General features: G+C 42.9%; 1 protein-coding gene across 1 annotated transcript in view; it reads right to left on the reverse strand.

Annotated features, from left to right (window-relative positions):
• The window catches only part of ASPG (asparaginase), a 60,487-nt gene that overhangs the window by 25,832 nt on the left and 14,981 nt on the right, over nucleotides 1–19,674 (reverse strand). The window contains exons 4-8 of the mRNA XM_081861710.1: nucleotides 16,026–16,151; nucleotides 13,421–13,504; nucleotides 12,158–12,284; nucleotides 4,763–4,878; nucleotides 3,556–3,741 (exon numbers count right to left, since the gene is read on the reverse strand). Coding sequence (XP_081717836.1) covers nucleotides 3,556–3,741; nucleotides 4,763–4,878; nucleotides 12,158–12,284; nucleotides 13,421–13,504; nucleotides 16,026–16,151 — 639 coding nt within the window. The remainder of the gene's footprint in view (nucleotides 1–3,555; nucleotides 3,742–4,762; nucleotides 4,879–12,157; nucleotides 12,285–13,420; nucleotides 13,505–16,025; nucleotides 16,152–19,674) is intronic.

Below are 19,674 nucleotides of genomic sequence, written 5' to 3' on the forward strand. Positions count from 1 at the left end.
ACCACCGGAAGCAGAATGGGAACATGGCATGGCACCCTGCTGCTGCTGCTGCCGCCACCGCTGCCTCCCTTACCTGGGTTGCGTGGCAGTGCCCAGTGAGATATTGCAAGTTTCTGCTGAGGGTTGGGGGGACCAGGAGCAGGGGGTCGCAGTGGTATGCACAAAGGAGGTCACCAGAGTCTTGTCTGAGTAGAAGTGCTTTCTTCTAGTGTAAAACTACAACTGCATACATCCCATAATGATTCTAATAATTATCTGTTATTATTTACAAAGTGCTGAGTGCTGCAAGTATATGAGGTTCTCAGAGGTAAAATCTGTTACTGCAAGTCGGATAATTTAATCTTTTTGTTCCTTTTATATTAGATTGTAATGCTGCCTTGGTGGCTAATAAAGTGCTTTGTTTGTGGTCACTGATACTATCTTGCTCACATAAGAATAAATGAAAGAAGAAGAAAAAAGAATAAATGAAAGCTTGCTGGATCCAGAAACTGGTATTCAGAAATCATTAACTGCCTCCAACTGTGAAGGTAGACCCTCCAGATGTTTGGGGACTACAACTCCCCTCATCCCTAGCTAACAGGACCAGTAGTCAAGGATGATGGGAATTGTAGTCCCAAAACAACTGGAGGGCCGTGTTTGGCCATGCCTGAGGTAGAGCATAGGCATCATGGCTAGTAGCCATCAATGGTCCTCTCCTCCCTGAATTTGTCTAATCTTCTTTTAAAGCCATCCAAGTTAGCTCACAGAATCACATGTTTATTGTTTTCAGTGCTAAATGTACAACAGTACTTAAGTTCATCAAATAAGGGGATCCAAGTTAATTCTAATTCTTTCTTGAAAGGTTACCTATCTTAGCCACAAACCTAGTATGTTTTAAATTAAAAACATACCTAGCAATAGTGGGAATGTGAAAAATGTTTATATCGCACAGGTTTAATTGTCAGGTAGCTGACATTGGCTGCTGCTCATTGTTTAATGTAAACCCAATGATAAAACTGGGCTGACTGCTGTAATGTGTGAACTGGTCCTCTGCATGTTCCTCAGTAGTTGATACCCCTAGCTGGAACAGGCATACTCTGGTACAGAGTCCAGAACTGAGTTTCTTGAGCTGTCACAGACATCCTGGGGAGCTCTGAAAGCAAGCCTCTTAACCTGTAATCTCCAGAGTACACATATTAGATTAGATGTGTGTTTGCAGTTGCGCCCATAGGCCAGTTTCACATTTCCAGAGGGAACGACTTCAAACTGCACTGAAGACATCTCTTTAACAGTTCTTACATTATTTCTTTTTTCATTATTGCAGTGGCAGATTCAACAATTTTCCTAGAGCAAACCTCTTAGCTAAAACATTTCTAGGAAAAGCCAAGCCAGTTTAAAAAATATCAAGCAGTTCAGCAGTATAATATAATGAAGTAATAAATACCAATATGTGAACATTAACCAGGCCTTTTAATTAAGTGGGAAAGGGAAAACAACAGGTCTAGCTTTGTACTTGGCACTGAAAGTGGTAGATTGCAAGCCTAACTTACAAGTAGTAGACTGGGGGAAGGGCTTGGTTAACTTTGGGGCAAAACAGAAAACAAAACAGCATTAAAAATAGCAATAAAAAACTCCAATGCCAGACATGACCCAGCCCACTTGGCACCACCACTTAAAATTTGATTTATCTCTAGCTCATCTAATCATATCAAGGTGGGGCTTTTAATTCTGCCACCCACTTTGAACCTTTGGGAAATATCCCATCAAGATTTACTCAGTTTACTATCAAATCTTTGGGAGGGGCAAGTATCTAAAGATACGTGCCGGGATTTCTTAGCCATCTTCATATTGAAAACCTCTGATTCATTCATCACTTTGGTGGTCCCCAGTTCCAGGCACACACACCCTTCAAAATGACACAACCATAATCGGATAGAGACACCATCATCTTGTATATGCTAGGCATATAACTACCAAATGTGTCCAGAAGTTGTGAAAAACATATAAAAAGCCAGGAAATATCCATTACAATTGATCTTGCATCTAGGAGGGACACAGGAATGAAAAATCTTGATGAGAGCTTGGACAGATAAAAATTAAAGGTTTTGAATCTAGCCAGTACTCTGCCATTCCATACTGGAAAAGAAGCAGATTTCCTGAATCAATGATCCCCACAGGTTTTACTAAAGGGAACCTTCCTACTTTCCTGTGCAGTCTTGTCCTTCTTTGGGATTTCAATGCAGGGTGGACACACCAGAGCATCTACTGAGAAACTATCAAAGTAACCACAATATATCATATAAGTGTGATCATGGGGAAGAAGTATGAAGAGAGCGAGGGCAGGGGGATGAATGAATATTAGACAAGGCTCAAAAGTTCTTTTATCTATGATATATTATGGTATGGAAAGTGGTTTGTCTGTTTGTTTTTCCATCTGTTCTCTATAGGTTTGTTCGCCTCTCGGTGTATCATTGCCAAACCCTGAGGTGGGGCAGCAGTCATCATCAACATTTTGAGGCAGGCCGCCATTTTGAATCAAAATGGCAGAGTGAAACATGACTTTGGTGTGACTTTGCCCATTTTGGGGCATAGGTTTGGCCACGTCTTGAGGTATCATTGCCAAAACTCAGCACAAGGGTTCCTGAGTTAGGGGCAGTGGACTTCATCACGGTTTGGACACCGTGTGCCATTTTGAATCAAGATGGCAGTCCAAAACATCACTTTTGCATGACTTTGCCCATTTGGGGGCATAGGTTTGGTTGTCTCTTAAGATATTGTTGCCAAACTCGGCATGAGGGTTGCCAACATGGCAGCAGCAACCTCTGCCAATGCTTAGTTGCCAGTTGCCACTTTGAATCAAGATGACAAATCAAAACAGGACTGAGGTAGGGGAGCTTTGCAAAAGGCCACCAAGGAAGTTCATGGGAGAGACAGTTTGATCCAAGATGTCTACACTAGCTTTTGAGTTCTACACTAGAACCTATTCAGTTCTTTCCAGTAACATTGGCTGCTCTAGTGGTGGTGACATGGACTGCTGGATGCAAGTCTTCCTTTGGGTGGGGATTGGGAGAGACTATTTGACCGTTGGTGTCTCCTGACCAATGTTTTTAGTTCCTACTAATTCTATCAATATATCTCATACCTTTAAGTCACAGCACTGGCATCTAAAGGCCAACACACAAACACCACAATATAAAGGCCACCCACCAGCCTCTATACAGATTGCTCTGCATAACCCAGAAGACAAAATGCCACAAGTAAGACAACAGGTGCACTGAAGAAAGCCAAATGGTATAAAAAAATACCACAAACAGCAGCCACTGCCTCCACCCCCTCTCACCTGCCAAAAACTTCAATTTTAATCTTACCTGAATGAACATTCCTTCCCAACCCAAAATTGAGCAACCCTGAATGCCGTGGCATAGCTCAAACAGCCTTTCCCAAGCTGTTTTGGATCACAACTCCCATCAGTCACAGTGAGCAAGCCAATGGTCAGGGATGATGGGAGTTGCAGTCCGAGCATTTGGAGGGCACCAGCTTGGGGAAAGCTGGTTTAAAGCATAGAATTTGTCTCACCTTTCCTGTTTCATAGACTAAAGAAACACTTCCTCGCAGACACTGGGTGCAATTCAGAATCACCACACCACGATCAGTTGCTTTCTGCAACTCTTCCAACAAAGCAGGGCAATTATTGGGGGCATTCCCACTCCCATAGGTTTCAAGCACAATCCCTTTTATTGGACTCTGAAGAAACCCCTTCACCTGCATGAAAGAAAAATATATATACAGTTCAAAAGTGTTTACCTAGATTGAAATATGGTCTTTTCTACACAACACTATCTGTTTTAATGCAAGGAAAGATTGGTCAAATATTTTAAATATGGAGTTCAGATTCTTATTAGGTTGACTGCTGGCATGCAATACGAACTTTGATTATTTTCATGGTCCATCCAAAATGTATGGATAATCACAAGTCCCCATAACCAAAAGTGCTATATAAATAGGTTTGAGAGTGGGGTGTTCAATACATTTACAAAACAGCTTCTCTGTATACATAGACATAACTGTAGGGGGTACAGGGTGGGGACAAGTAATGCCAGTATATACTATAGGCAGTACAACAGCAAGATAGATAGACAGTGGTTGGTTATACAGGGGATGGACAACTTGATTAGCACAGGGAGCCAAAATGGGGGGCAGGGTGAGCCACAAGGTTGCAAGTAACCTGTCCACTCTAATTATGCAGAATCATAGCACTTCATCCAGCTTTCAACTTTCCCTCTACAATTCTTCTCCAATGAACTCTGCCTCCTCTCACATTTGGATCTCACACCCACATTTCTAAGATAAAGACAGGTCTGGAACTCCACAAATGAGCCACCTCTGCTACTTCTCCCCTGCAAATTGCCCCTTCCCAATCGCAACAGCCTGAAAATGATCTAAATGATGCACGTCCCCGCTTCTCAAACATGCAACATTCAAAAGCATAATAAGAGATTGGGTTTTTAAAAATCTTTGATTGCATTCTCCACAAGCGCCATAGAATACTTTTGGACATGACGGTATTCTATGATGTTTCTTTCTCACATCTCAACACGTATTGTGGGATTGTTGACTACATGCAACCAGCTTTGAGAAAAGCAGTGGCACAGCGGCATTGTGGGAGTGGCTCAGCAATGCCATCGCCTTTTCTTATTGCTCATTTTATGCAATCAACACTCCTACACATGAGTGTCATCATAGCTTTTCTTCTCATTATGCTCTCAGACGGAAGAAGGCTGACCGCTTCAGCAGTGATCCCCGGGAAGATTCTCAGTAGGCCAACATGTTGATCAAAGTTCATTTTGTGGATTGCAAATTTCTTGGTAGTGTTGGCCCTCCAAACAGTCTCCCAGTTAACTGTGAAAAGAAAAACAAATATATTATTTGAGAGAGAAAGTGTGTGTTCTTTCCAATCCCAGTTCAAAATCTACCCCTTCTAAGAAGCCTTTCGCATAATCTTCTTACAGTTCAATCCAATGGAGAATTAAGGGTCATATCTAATGCTGTTGTTCTGCTAGTGTGGCAGACCTCAACTTCAGAAACAGAACTTCCCCTCCTCTTTTCTCCCCTGCAGCCCCCTGGCACACCCTCAAAATCTGCTCTAGAGGGTTGGGAGATCTGAACAAGCCAATACATTTCTTGCACAGGCCCTGCTACAAAACAAGTAAGCCAAATGTAAGAACAGCCTTGCTGGATGCACAGGCGAGGGAGGCGCCTTCTCAAAGCCCAGTAAGCACTTCCCCAGCTTTGGGAAGGAAGCATGAGGGCTCTGACAGGGTCTGAGATTCCTCCTTCCCAAAGACAGGCAAACACTGACCAGGCTTTGGGAAGCAGGTGGGAGGGCTCTAGAACCCAGCCAGAGCCTCACACCTCCTTCCCAATGCCTGGCTTAAGCCAGCACTACAAGAGCTGGGGGGAGGGTGTCAAATGTTGGCCTTGTACAGGGTGGTATATTATCAAGGTCTGTCCCTGAGGCCAGAGACCCATCGCGTCTAACATCCTGTTCTTGCAGTGGCCATCCAGGACGTGGGTGCAACAGTCGTCTCCCCATTTGTGATTCCCAGCAATTGGTATACAGAGGTGCGATGCCTCCAAATAACCCCCTACCTGTACTATAATCCCCCAAAGTACTCCACACTATCTGGATTCTTAACACTTTGTAGCAGCACAACATGAAGAAGTTCTTGTTTAGAAGAAGCATTCCAATATTGTAATTCAAGATTCTTTTAATGTGTACCTTGGGGGGACTCTGCAAAGCCACTTTGCTAGGCATCAGCAACATGACACATATTTCACACGTCTTTTTAAAAGACAGATGTTGTTACTCTTACCACTAATCATCTCCAGAGTTTATAATGCAGTTACTAGTGATTAAATAAAATGGCAATGATTCAATTAAGTGTGATTATACATTGGAAGCCAGATGCCAGCTGTTTAACTAATAGTCACTCTTGAGTTCCCATTACTAAATGCCAAACAGTCATTATTAATTCTGGAAAAGCTCACCATCTCTGCCTAGCAGACAATGGTGTGTGTAAATAATCTTAAAAGACTGGCAGAGAGTTGCATTGGATAATATGTATAAACACACCCAACCCACACATGGTATCCATATCTATTTTCCAATTTTTTTTGGTAAGAAGCAAAATTGCTGGCTAAAGAAGAGTCTGGGCAAACAGGAGTTTGCATGACAACCTACACCTACGGAAACACACTCTTCTACTTGGTAATTAAAGGTGCAAGAAAGCTCTGTCCTCTTTTGGATCTGACTCCCATGACAACTACTGAAAATGCCAAGCACACCTTGAGGCCTTACATATTGTGCTCCCCATCAGCACAAAATGGACTTTGGTTGTGCCATAGTTTTTGAAACAGTGAACTGAAGTAGACACAACTTGTGTGATGGTATCAAAAGGGAAAGAAGAGAACCTCTGTGTTGATCAAACTGGGTTAGATGAAACTTCCACCCAAAAACGGAAGGAGAATATTGAGGAAGCTCTGTACTCCTAAATATTGATTTTTGCATGCCACTCTTAAGAGCCTTTTCAGCTATTAGGGGGGTATTAATATCATCCATAAACAACCAAACAAAGCTAGGACCCTCTCAAGTATGGGTATTCCATCACATGCACCATTGGACAGCAGCTATGATTGTAAGAATCCATTGAAGGAATGATAATATCACAAAGGTTTCATCAGGAAGCTTCAACAGACACACTTCTTCTAGTCCTTTTGCCTCTATAAACCTCACTCCTCTGCTCTTCCCATCACATGTCCAGACTGAGCTGCACAACCAGCAGCCACCGCAAAACTCTTCTTTCCCTACACAATCCAAACACCACGTTTTTGTCAGATAAGAGTTCAGCCAAAAGATAAGCAATCATATGTCATAAAAATGTCACAGCGCCCAAGTCATCTTTTTTGCAGCAACTAAAGATTAGTTTGTTTTCAACCCCAATCAATTTCCCCCTCACAGTCTGGCATCAACTACCCCAGAAGGACTTATTTTTTGAGCGGATGTTGTTGCAGAAGAGTTATTGCCAAGTTTTCCTTCAGAATATGTCCTACCTAGTTTGGAAGTTGTATGTGTTTTTTAATACAGCGTCTGAGATGATGTACGTTGGCACTGATCCTCACAGAGAGGCAGCCAAGATTAAAAGAGATCATTCAAAGAGGGCAATTGGTTATCTTATAAGAATTCAGTCTGTCCACTGAATCCAAAGCTGGTGGATAGGAGTCTAATGAACCAGATGCCATAGCACAAGGGCAGCCGTGGAAATGGAAACAGTGGGCTCCTTCCCCTGCATCTGAACAAACAAGTTCCACAGTACCTTGCCAGTATAATTGCATGGGGAGCATATCAGTCTGAAGCCCCTGAAATGCTCTTGTTCAGGCCAGAGGGTTGGCTGTTTAAGGGACTCTCATCTTCCAAAAAGTGTCAGAACCTAGGAGAGGTGAACTGCAGACAAAAAGGCTCAAAGGGCCTCAGTTCACTTCTAACACTTGTGGAGGAATTTGCTCACTTGGAGCTCTCCGTGGTTTTGCAACAACTGAACTGCCTTCCTCCATGGGCTCCTGTACATGAGTAGAACAGGTCACCAGAAGGAGAGGGAGGGAGGGGGTAGCGGCTGGTCCTGCTGCAGCCTTCTGAAGTAGTATATGTAGGATTAAACGACAAGCTTACACACTGTGAGCTATGAATAAGAATAAATAAACTCAGGTTACTTCCAGAGAAACATACATAAAGTAGGGGATGCAAGTCTCAGTATAAAAATGTTTTCATGTATAGGTAGCCAAACTTACCATCCAGTCTTTCCCAATCTAGTGCCCTCCAGAAGTTTTGGAATACAGGTCCAATCAGCCACAATCAGCATGGCCAATGGGAGATGAAGTCCCAGATATTTGGAGGGCACCAAATTAGAAAAGGCTGACTTACACAATGCTGAGCTAGAACTTCCTGACTTAGCGTAAGGCAGTTTCCTATGTTCCAACTAAAACCAACAGGTTAGGCATCCTTAGAGTAATGCTGAAAGACATATTGACACAATTTAGATTCTCTGTCAACCACATCTGTATCCCATCAAGCCTCCCTCTCTTCTCTTTCTGTCATAGTATTGCAAAGAAACTAAAGGCTAGGGTACTGGTAGTCACCAAAAAACAACAGGTGCAAAATATTGGCAGTGATGCTAGAAAGCATTTTTTAAATTTAATTTTTTGGAGGGGAGTTGTCACCTTTTGCCAGTGGTGCTGTGCCTCAAACAGCACAGGCTGACATGCAATAATTAAGTTGGCACTGATCTGATCTAGAAACAGGGAAAGCTTAGTTGATTTCATTTCTTCATGCCAGGCGGACATTAAATGCACAGACAAACCTATTTGGGTGAGGAGATGTAGGGAAGAAAAGTTACCCAACTGATTTCAGAATTGTTAAACTGCTTTAGAGAATCACAATGTGAGCACATTAGGAAATTGCCTCCTGAGACAAAGAAGAATTCCGAGATATTCTAAAAAGTAGAAACATGTGTTGTAAGGATTCCATAGAAGCAGCACCAATAGTCGTGCTCTTCCACCGAGCACACAGCTTCGGGAGGGACACACATGGAGTTGTGAGGGAGGAAAGGGACACCCGCCTACCCAGCCAGATCAGTCGAACCAACCCTGGCGATCAAAGGGGTGACAGATGTCGCAGCCAGATCGCCCTCACATCCTGGATGAGGCCAATGGCCCATCTAGTCCAGCATCCTGTTTTCACAGTGGTCAACCAGATCTCCATGGGAAGCCTAAAATCAATATCTGAATGTGATTGCATTTTCCCCACTTGTGATTCCCAGGAAAATGGTATTCAAAAGTACAATGTCCCTGAAAGTGAAGATAGAACATAACCATGATGTCTAGTGGCTGCTGATGGCCTTTATTGCCTTATTGTTATCCAGGGAAGCTCGTTGTTTCAAAACCATCAGCAGTAAGAACAAGCCTATCTGTTGATGTCAGAGATACCATATACCCATTTAGCATGTGAAATGCCACTCAGAATATTGCAAACAAGCCCTACTCTCTTTGTTGCACATAGTAAAGACAACACTGTTGAAAAGTAGGGGAGATTTAACTAATCCAAGCACGTTATGGAGAGCAGTAGGGCTCTGGTTAGGCAACATGCAGGAGTCACGCTACAGTACAGGTTTGAACTCATTCACTTCACAGAGTGCAGTAGCTCTGAGAAGAGACACCTCCCTAAGGAGTGAGGGGGGTGCCTGAATTCAGTGTTATGAAATCAAACCAGAAATGCAACTTTCAATGAGTTCCGACCTCCAGACAGAGGCTTTCTTCTCACATCTTCTTTTCTTCGCGAAACGTAAGCCAGACCCCATTACATAGGTTTGTGAAGTATTCATTTTGAATACAGGGAGGTGGCCAAGAGGTGGAGAATCACAAAGAGCCTATGGGTGGATGCTCTTGAAGCAAAGCAAGGCACAGTTCAGGCACACACATACACACACAGCCCTCTTCTCATGGCACTAATTTTCTGCAAGATAATTGATTCAATTTTTGTAAAAGAGAGATATGGAAACCTATGCCACCTATATATTCATGACAAGAATAAACTTGCCTGCATTTATAGCCAGTAGGGTAGTAATGGAAATAGCCTTCATCTAAACATACCAAGAAGGGATGCGGGTGGCGCTGTGGGTTAAACCACAGAGCCTAGGACTTGCCAATCAGAAGGTCGGCGGTTCGAATCCCTCCTTACACAGAATCCTAGAGCTAGAGGCAGGACTTCTAGGCCAGAGTTCACTAACTTGCTCTTATTCTTTGGGTCTTGTTCCTCACTCTCTCTCAGCCTTAGTTCCCTCTCAGTGAAACAGGAACAGTATGGCTGCCATACACCCATATTTTCCTGGATAAAACCGGGATTTAAAAGGCATAATTGATGTCCTGGTTTTTTAAATATAGCAACCCTGAAAACAGGAGTGTTGGAAGCTGCTTTAAACAGAGTCAGATGACTGGTCCTCCCAGTCAGTTCTTAAGCAAGGGCCTTTCATGCACCTTGCTCCCTGATCCTTTCCACTGAAGATAGCAGGGACTGAACTTGTGACCTTCTGCATGTGAAACATGTGGCCTTTCACTGAGTTAAAACTAGTGGGATACCAGTGGCCAGTCTTTAGAGAGTGAGGATTAATTCCATGAAGGCAGTAAAGAATTCTGCAAGAGTCCATTTTTAAAGAAAAACCACTCATATATTATGAATCAAAATAACATTTAAATATAGTGGGTTGTATCCAACAAAACGTTGCATCCATGCAAAGATTTCTGCTTATGCACTGGAACTTCCCTTCCCTCTTCTCCTCTTGTGCTCCCCCCCCCCCCGCCAAAAAATAGAAATCTGTTCTGGGCATTCCCCCAACCCTCTAGAGCAGATTTGGAGGGGAGTGCAGGAAAAAGGAAGGAAAATCCATTTTCCAGCAGAAGGCCTTGCACAAATGTGATGCAGCCCAGTACCAGTCTGCTTAGTGGAGGCTGGGCTCTGTGACAAATGATGCAGATCAGGCAGTTCCACTAACTGTAAGGCAGAATTCTACACTGACTGGCAGCAGCTGTCCAGGGTTTCCAGCTAGGCTCTATCCCAGCTGCACCTGGGATTTAACCTGGGACCTTCTGCATGGAAAGCAGATACCCTAGCACTGAGCTACAGCCCTTACCCATCATTCAGCCAGACGCTGACAGACTGAGTAGAACTCACCCCCATAAATCCCAACAACATATTCCTATTTGTTTTTACCCAGCAGTCTTCACAGTCTGCAATTCTGGCCTCATTGTACATCTCCACTTCCTCTTCATCATATAATTGCTGGAAGTGAAACAGCACCACCCTTACCTATCTGTCTGTCTGGCACCTTCCATCCTAGACTGACTGTGGGAACAGAAAGTTAGACTTCTGGAAACAAGTGTATTTATGTAGCATGCCTAGTTCAGCAACAACTCTCCCAGGAGGATCACAGCACAAAAGTATTTGTGCTTGATAACTTCTCCTGAAACAACATTTACCTTGTCACCTAGGGCAGCAATTTTCTATCCAGGGCCATTCATTCTTTGCACTAATCCCTGACTAAATTCAGTTCCAACAGAAATAGAGCTTGTAATAACCTACCCCACACCCACCCACATTATTATTCAAATTTACTTATTTTGTCTAAGTGAGCTCAAATGCCATATTTTAAGCCTGAACTTGAAATATGTTTTTTTAAAAATATTGACAGTTTTGCAGAAGTCAGAATTTTGTGGCAGTAAAGAAGTGTGGATAACAGAGAGGAGAAATAAAAAGGGTAGTAACAAAGAGATACAAATAAAATGCTATCCCCTAAGCCCACTGCAGAGAGTTCGAGGGCTACAAACTTGTTTTCTTTTTTAACATTCATTCATTCATTCGTCACACAAATTTGTACACCATGTATCAGCCTGAAGTCATCAAAGCAACGTGCATGTTAAAAATTCAATAAAATTCAAAACATAGAAATCCTAAAATAAAAATAAAACTGTTCCTACAAAGTCTAAAAACAATAAAACAGTTTCTACAGATGAAGGGAAAACCTCAGGGAAAGTCTTCTTAAACGAAAATGTCTTCAGTAGGCACCTAAACATCACAATGCTGGAGTCCTGCTTAATTTCAGCTAGTAATTGTTCCAGAGGGCTGGAGACGCATCACCAAAACCCTGGTTTCTAGTACAAACTAAGTGCACCTATGGGGCATGTATTACTCTCAGCATCTGAGCAGCACAGGTGCCAGGTAGAGATATTTGGGGCATGGCAGTCCCTTGGGTAAATTGGTTCCAAGTCAAACGCTTTAGGTTTTAAAAAATAAAGCTAAAATCCTCAGAAATAAAGCTAGCCAGAATCAAGCTGATCCAGAAAAACAGCAACATGACTCCACATGATTTTGTGTGATAGTATCCAAAGCAGAAGTGGTACGGAACCTATCATTAAAGTATACAAGCAATGGTGTGGCCAGAGTCCATGAACAAAAATGGCCGCATGTATGAAGATGCTTAAAAGTCTTGACCTGGTACTGCAACAGGTCAGGAAAGGGTTACAGTTGGCATAATTATACAGCTGGAAGGACTGAAATCACAGCATGGCTTACTTATAATATCCACCTCAGCAGTTGCAAGTGAAGGCAGGTTAGGTGAGGAAAAGGCATTGAAGCTCTCTGCATCCACCTTAGTAACCCGGTTTCCCCTGTACAGTTTATTATGAAAGTACAGGCACACCTACAAGGACAAGAAGAGGAACATGTCAGTATACAAACCTTGTAATTAAAAGATCCAACAGATTTATTTTTTAAAAAAAATAATGCCTGACTCTTTCTTTAAATATAATGAGAATGACTTAGGAGAGAGTTATAAATACAATGAAAATTATGTAGGAGAGGTTTATATCTCTTGTGCTTTCAAAAAGTGCCACCTCTTGTCACTTAAGTGTTTGGGGTTTTAGACGATTGGAACTAAATATAAGCTAACAGCTTGTGGCATTTCCATCCAAGAGCAGGTTTGGCAGCTCTCACGGATTGCCAAGAACCTCTCAAGTTGAGACCCAGTGACTAGGATGTTAAAAAGTGAGGGTTGAAAGGGACTCTTACCATAAGACGTGCGCTGCTCTTGAGTACACTGTGGGTATATAAATAGCTTCGGAAGCTTTAGAATGGTTGGGAAAGCACGTATTGTTTCTGGAGAGGCAGACAGGAGCGTAGGCCCCCTTGCAGTTTGTACCACTGGGGGCATCCAGCTTAACACACACACACTCCAATGAAAAAGCCCTTTTCCCTAAGCAACACTTTCCTCTACCAAGTTGGTTGCTGCTGATTTTATGTGATGGTGGTGCTCTATATTACTAATTTGGGGGGGGGATTAGTAAGCAATATTTCTTTAATAACTGATGTCAAATCAAAATGGGATGCTATTTTCTTTTTAAAAATAATTGCGAGGTATATAATCATTTTTTAAAAAATCAGTTGGGCCCCTGCTAATTTCAAGTTAATGGAATGGTACATGTACAAAATAGAATTTGTAAAGAAGAGAATGTGTTACTATAAAAGGGGCATTCTGGGCTGTGCCAAAAAAAACAACAACCCTATCTTTAGTATCCTAAATTAAAGGAGGTATTATTTTATGTTTCGGAATGTATGATTTTATAACCTCAAATACCATTTATTGTTGTTTTATAAAGTTCCCCTATCAAGAAGATAAACTGAAAATTACACTTCTCTTTCAGTTTGTACACTGACCACAATATCTGAATTTCTGCAAAATCTGAAATGTCAGTGAAAGGACTGGGGTGATAATCATCAAGGATAGAGAGGCATGCAGGACAAGCAGAGGTAAGGCTAGCAGCAAGAAGGTGACCGGACCTCAGGGATTACAAATTGTCCAGCAAAGAGCAGTGACCCCAGCAGATTGGCTCTACCATCATTTCTCAGTTCGTATATGGGTACCTAGAAAGAAAGAGAGAGAATAAGAAATGACTGCAGTTGAAAACACACACACAGCAGCAGCAGCAAGATAGGGGGCTGGAGGAGACTCCGGATATGTAATACAAGCAAGTGTAAATCCATGAATAATTAATGCAACGTTCTTTATCAGATGATTTATTGGAACGTGGACGTATTTCTCCATCATTCTAAACTATGGCAGATGGTGGAATTTCTCCAGTTGAATTTAAAATATATTCTCCCCAACCCTCATAAAGTTATCCTTTAATTTTGCATATTCTTTATGCTGGCAGGGAGAGTGGAGATTTCAACCTGGAAGAAATATCACTTGCCAATTACGACACACCCTCCCTCCCCCAGTAGACAACCTACGGCCTTGAATATTATTTGGAAACCTCAGCTAGTGCAAAATGTGGCAGCCAGCTGGCCCGATGGGGCTGGTTCACCGGCAGCCCATTATCCTGGGACAACCGCGGATTCTCCTTTGGCAGGTGACTAAGGGCAAAACTGCCAGTGGCAAGAGAGATCTATAATCAGACCTTCCTTTGCTTTGGTTCCCCCCCCCCTTTACTGTACTTCAAAACATTGCACAGTAGACTGCTAATGTCACCACACCACTAATGCTGATGGAAGAGGAGCCTAATTGTTCCCTTCAACACCCCATTTCCCCACCCAAAATCACCCCCTCCAAAACTGCTATTAGCCCCACTGAAGGAAAGACGCTGGCTATCTATACTGTATTTCTCTTTCCCCACCCCCCAAAGCAAGGCTACTATATAATAATAATAGTAATAGTAGCAATAATAATAATAATAATTTATTATTTATACCCCACCCATCTGGGTGGCTTCCAATAAAACACTAAAATACTCTTTTTATTAACACCACATCAAATTGCATTTATCCAGTCCTCTTCCGAACCTCACGCCAGGTTTCCTCCTGTACCCAAACTGGCACTACCATACTTTTAGAATGCTGCACACACTGTACACAATAAATGCACACAAACGCAAAAGAGCGTCATTAGTAGTTTCTGTCGTTTTCTCCACCTACGTACAACTTTCTCTTTTTTTTTGTTTTGTTTTTTTTAAAAAGCCTGCCGGGCACAAAGAGGTTGGTTCATGGTATTCAAACACAGCAGTTAACAGAACAGATGGAAGAGCTGAGCCAAAGGTTTCCAGTGCAGAGACGAGGTCTTTGAAGGGGGTGGGAGTGGAGAGAAGAGGAGTCAGGACAAGACAGTGCAAGATGCCTATTCAGGCTGGGCTGGGGGGTGGGGAGTGCAGAAGCACTCATGCACCTCTCACTAAGATCTGCTCCTCCTATTCCACCTAAAAGAGACACACACACAGCTCAAATTGCTTGGGTCTTTAAAAAAAAAAAAGCCAATGAAACTATTTGTTGGATTGATTTATGGTCCTATCATCTCTTTGCCAGACTTGCACTAAAATACAATAACCTATTAAACATTAAAAGCTTCCCTAAACAGGGCTGCCTGAAGATGTCTTCTAAAAGTTTGATAGTTATTTTTCTCTTTGACATCTGGTGGGAGGACGTTCCACAGGGCGGGTGCCACTACCGAGAAGGCCCTCTGCCTGGTTCCCTGTAACTTGGCTTCTCGCAGTGAGGGAACTGCCAGAAGGCCCTCGGCGCTGGACCTCAGTGTCTGCGTAGAACGATGGGGGTGGAGACGCTCCTTCAGGTATACTGGACCAAGGCCGTTTAGGGCTTTAAAGGTCAGCACCAACACTTTGAATTGTGCTCAGAAACGTACTGGGAGCCAGTGTAGTTCTCTCAGGACCGGTGTTATATGGTCTCAGCGGCCGCTCCCAGTCACCAGTCTAGCTGCCGCATTCTGGATTAGTTGTAGTTTCCGGGTCACCTTCAAAGGTAGCCCCACATAGAGCGCATTGCAGTAGTCCAAGCGAGAAATAACTAGAGCATGCACCACTCTGGTGAGACAGTCTGCGGGCAGGTAGGGTCTCAGCCTGCATACAAGATGGAGCTGATAAACAGCTGCCCTGGACACAGAATTGACCTGCGCCTCCATGGACAGCTGTGAGTCCAGAATGACTCCCAGGCTGCGCACCTGGTCCTTCAGGGGCACAGTTACCCCATTCAGGCCCTGGGAGTCCTCCACACCCGCCCGTCTCCTGTCCCCCAAAAACAGTACTTCTGTCTTGTCAGGATTCAACCTCAATCTGTTAGCCGCCATCCATCCTCCAACCGCCACCAGACACTCCAGACACTAGTGGTTTTAGGGTAGGACAGCGGTGGATTATGCCCAGTGGACCTGGAGCCAGTGCTAATGACTGGCTACCTGAATTAATTCCAGGTTTCTCCCCATCCTCCATTTTCCCCCAGTGGAACAGCCTTGTGTCCCCTATCTGTGAAATAAGACACATTAAGCACATAGCTCCCAAGGCTGCTATGTGTAAGAATGAGACACCCACCTTGTACATGTCAGCTTAACTTTGACACAAGACAGAGCCCACCCTGCTCCGTTTTCAAGGAAGCAGCTTACCTGAGATCCCGTCAGAACAATGGTTTTACCCAGGTTCTCACACATGAAAGACAATGCTGAGGCTGTATAGGCCATTGTGTCTGTGCCATGAAGGATCACAAAGCCATCGTACTTTTCGTAGTATATCTGTTGATAGAGAACAAGTTTCTCCCATTAAGAAGATAAATTCTAAAAATGGGCAGGAATGATAGTTTGGGGAGAGTCAAACAACATGAATTTTTAAAGGGGAAGAAACTACACCAAATAAGTTGATTTTTCAGTACAGTACTATTTTCCTCTAACATGCTGTTAAATAGTTTTCAAATGACCAAACGCATTCTAGGTGCCAGCATTCAAATACTGAAGCAACATACAGTGGAGGCGGGGGGAACAACTATTACAACATTTTAATTTTTATTTGGAATACTGTTTTAATATTATTGTATAAGTGTATATACTGTATTTTTCCGTGTATCAGATGCCCCTGTGTATAAGACGCCCCCTATTTTCCCTATTTTGGGGGACTCCAAATTAAGAAAATGGGGGGATATTGCCAGTTGCTGAGCTTTTTTTAGGGGGGATTGCCAAAAAATGCTGATCTGCCTAACCTACTACTCTGCCACTCACACGCATAGCAAAAGCCACCTATCGTCTCTCCCCTCACCTATCATCTGTCCCCTCGCCAATCGCCCGCCCAATTACCGCAGCGACAGCCAATCAAGACCAGCCCTTGCCGCAGTCACCAATATCATGCACAATAGCCGCTGGCAATCTCTGGCTCGCAGCAGCAACCAATCCCAATGCACTATCCGTGTATAAGACGACCCCCATTTTTTAACATATTTTTTAAATAAAATAACCTCGTCTTGTACACGGAAAAGTACGGTATATGTGTGTGGGCACATAAAATGTTTTGTAAATCACCTTTAAAGGTGGTATAAAAATAAATTTCCTCTCATCATGATAAACCATGATTTGTTGTGACCTACAAACTCTGCCATTGTGAGACAATTCTGGTTTGTTTTTTTAAGGGTATATTTAGCCAGAAGAACAAACCAGACTTAATAAGATTTATGTATATATACCACCTCTCCTCGGAGATACTCAAGGTGACATGCCTAGGGAGGGATTCAACATCGCACTAAGCTAATCTGTTCCATCAGGGCAAGCATTTCTGTTTGCCAGATGGAACAATCAACCCTCTCTTCCCTTCACATGCTGTTTTGGGGGTTATCTTGGACCCCTCCTGAGCCAATTTCTGGAAGCACAGGGTAGAAAGAAGTCCCATTGCTCAAGCAGAATGCCTTGTACTGGGGTTCCACTGCTGGGACTCATTAGTAGAATCCCACCCGTAATTCTGTCGTCCCCATTTCATTCTCACAACAACCTTGCAAGGTAGGTTAGGCTGGGAGACAGTGACTGGCCCAAGGTTACCCAGTGAGCTTCATGGTCTCACAGGTCCTAGTCCAACAATCTAAGCACTACACCACACTGTCTTATATTACCGAGGAGGCAGGCTGTGTGCCTAACAACAAACAAAACAAAACAAAACACTGTACCAATGGAGCCATATTTATTTATTTGTTTATTCCTATCTCGCATTTGAATGTTTCCTTCCAGAGAAGCTCTGACTTGAACATAATTAATTGTTAAAGAATATAGTCAACAGAAAATGAAGTTCTTTCAGTAGCTAATTATGAGAAAATTCAAAGACCTGTTCTTCAGTGTATACATATTAATGATGTGTCCTTAACCAGAGGAAGACTGCTAATTAAGAAAAGCTTAGCAGTTGCTTTAAAACAGGAATGTTAACATATGCAAATGAGTCATATGGTCTGATTTCTTTGTCGCCTCTTTTAGTTGGGGATTATACTATTTACGGGAACAGATTAAGCAAACTGGGGCCATTGTAATAGTATATATGAGGAGGAAGCCCCAGCATCCAATCTCAAGAGAGGCAAATCACTAATGTAAGGCTGCCCTCTTCTGTCCAAAAGATGGCATGGAGCTGTATACAGTGGTACCTCCGTTTAAGAACAGTCCGGTGTAAGAACGATTTGGTTTACAAACTCCACAAAAGCGGAAATAGTGTCTTGGTTTGAGAATGGTCATAAATCTGACATCAGGAATCGCAAGACAGAGAAGCCAGTAGGAGAACACTTCCACCTCCCAGGACATTCAATACAGGACCTCAAAGCAGCTGTCTTATTACAAAAGAATTTCAGAAATAGACTTGAAAGAGAAGTTGCTAAATTACAACTTATCACTAAACTGAAAACTATGGAGAGACCTTGTCTTAATAGAGATATTGGATCCCTGTATCATTACATATGCTAATCATCTGCATACTATCCCTTGCTTTTTCCTTAGGACTAATTGCAGTCGTTAACAGTCCTCAACAGGTTTACCATACCATTTAGTCAATCACCCATCTCCTACTACCCTCCTGAGAAAAACCCCACCCCACCCTCCCACTATATATATGGGTCTGGTGACTTCTGTTTCAGTGTATCTGAAGAAGTGTGCATGCACATGAAAGCTTATACCCAGAACAAACTTAGTTGGTCTCTAAGGTGCTACTGGACAAATTTTTAAATATTTATATATATATATGGTGTGAGAACTTTACCTCGGTCTAAGAACAGAATCCAAAAAGCAGAAGGGCTCCAGTGGCAGGAGGCCTCATTAGGGAAAGTGCGCCTTGGTTTAAGAGTGGTTTTGGTTTAAGAACAGACTTCTGGAATGGATTAAGTTCATAAACCAAGGTACCACTGTATATTCATTATTATATAAATGGCCTCGGTCCTGTATACCTGAAGGATTGTCTCCACCCCCATCGTTCAGCCCGGACACTGAGATCCAGCACCGAGGGCCTTCTGGCGGTTCCCTCATTGCGAGAAGTGAGGTTACAGGGAACCAGACAGAGGGCCTTCTTGGTGGTGGCGCCCACCCTGTGGAACGCCCTCCCTTCAGATGTCAAAGAGATAAACAACTACCTGACATTCAGAAGACATCTTAAGGCAGCCCTGTTCAGGGAAGTTTTTAATGTGTGACATTTTAGTGTATTTTGGGTATCTATGGAAGCCGCCCAGAGTGGCTGGGGAAACCCAGCCAGATGGGCGGGGTACAAATAATAAATTATTATTATTATGAAATGTATAGACATTGGGTGCAGTTTATTTGAAAGTCCTCTGTTAATGTAACAGCAAACGTAATGCCATCCAGATGTTACTGCACTACGGCTCTCATCATTCGTGACCATTGTCCCTGACCATAAGCCATGCTTGCTAGGGCGGAGGACAGTTGTGGTGCAGTATTATCTGGAAGACATCATGTTAGCTTTCCCCGATTTAGCAGATCAAAAATTCCAGGGCAGTTTCCCCCAAACTTATGAAGAATATATGAAGTTGCCTTAATCAGGTACATGGCTTATCTACCTAAAAATGCCCACTCATCACAGAGCTTTTAGGCATAATCACAAAAATGCAATGCAAGTCAATACTTCTGTATATAGAGCGCTGCCATACACCATTGAGTCAGACCACTGGATGCATCTCACCCAATACTGCCTACTCTAACAAGCAGCAACTCTTGAAGGTCTTCAGCATAAAGCTGTCTTGCTGCTACAGGTCCTTTGATTAGAGATGTCAGGAACTGAACCCTGGACTTT

Source organism: Podarcis erhardii, assembly GCF_964252035.2.
Source record: "Podarcis erhardii genome assembly, chromosome: 1".
NCBI classification, from domain to species: domain Eukaryota; kingdom Metazoa; phylum Chordata; class Lepidosauria; order Squamata; family Lacertidae; genus Podarcis; species Podarcis erhardii.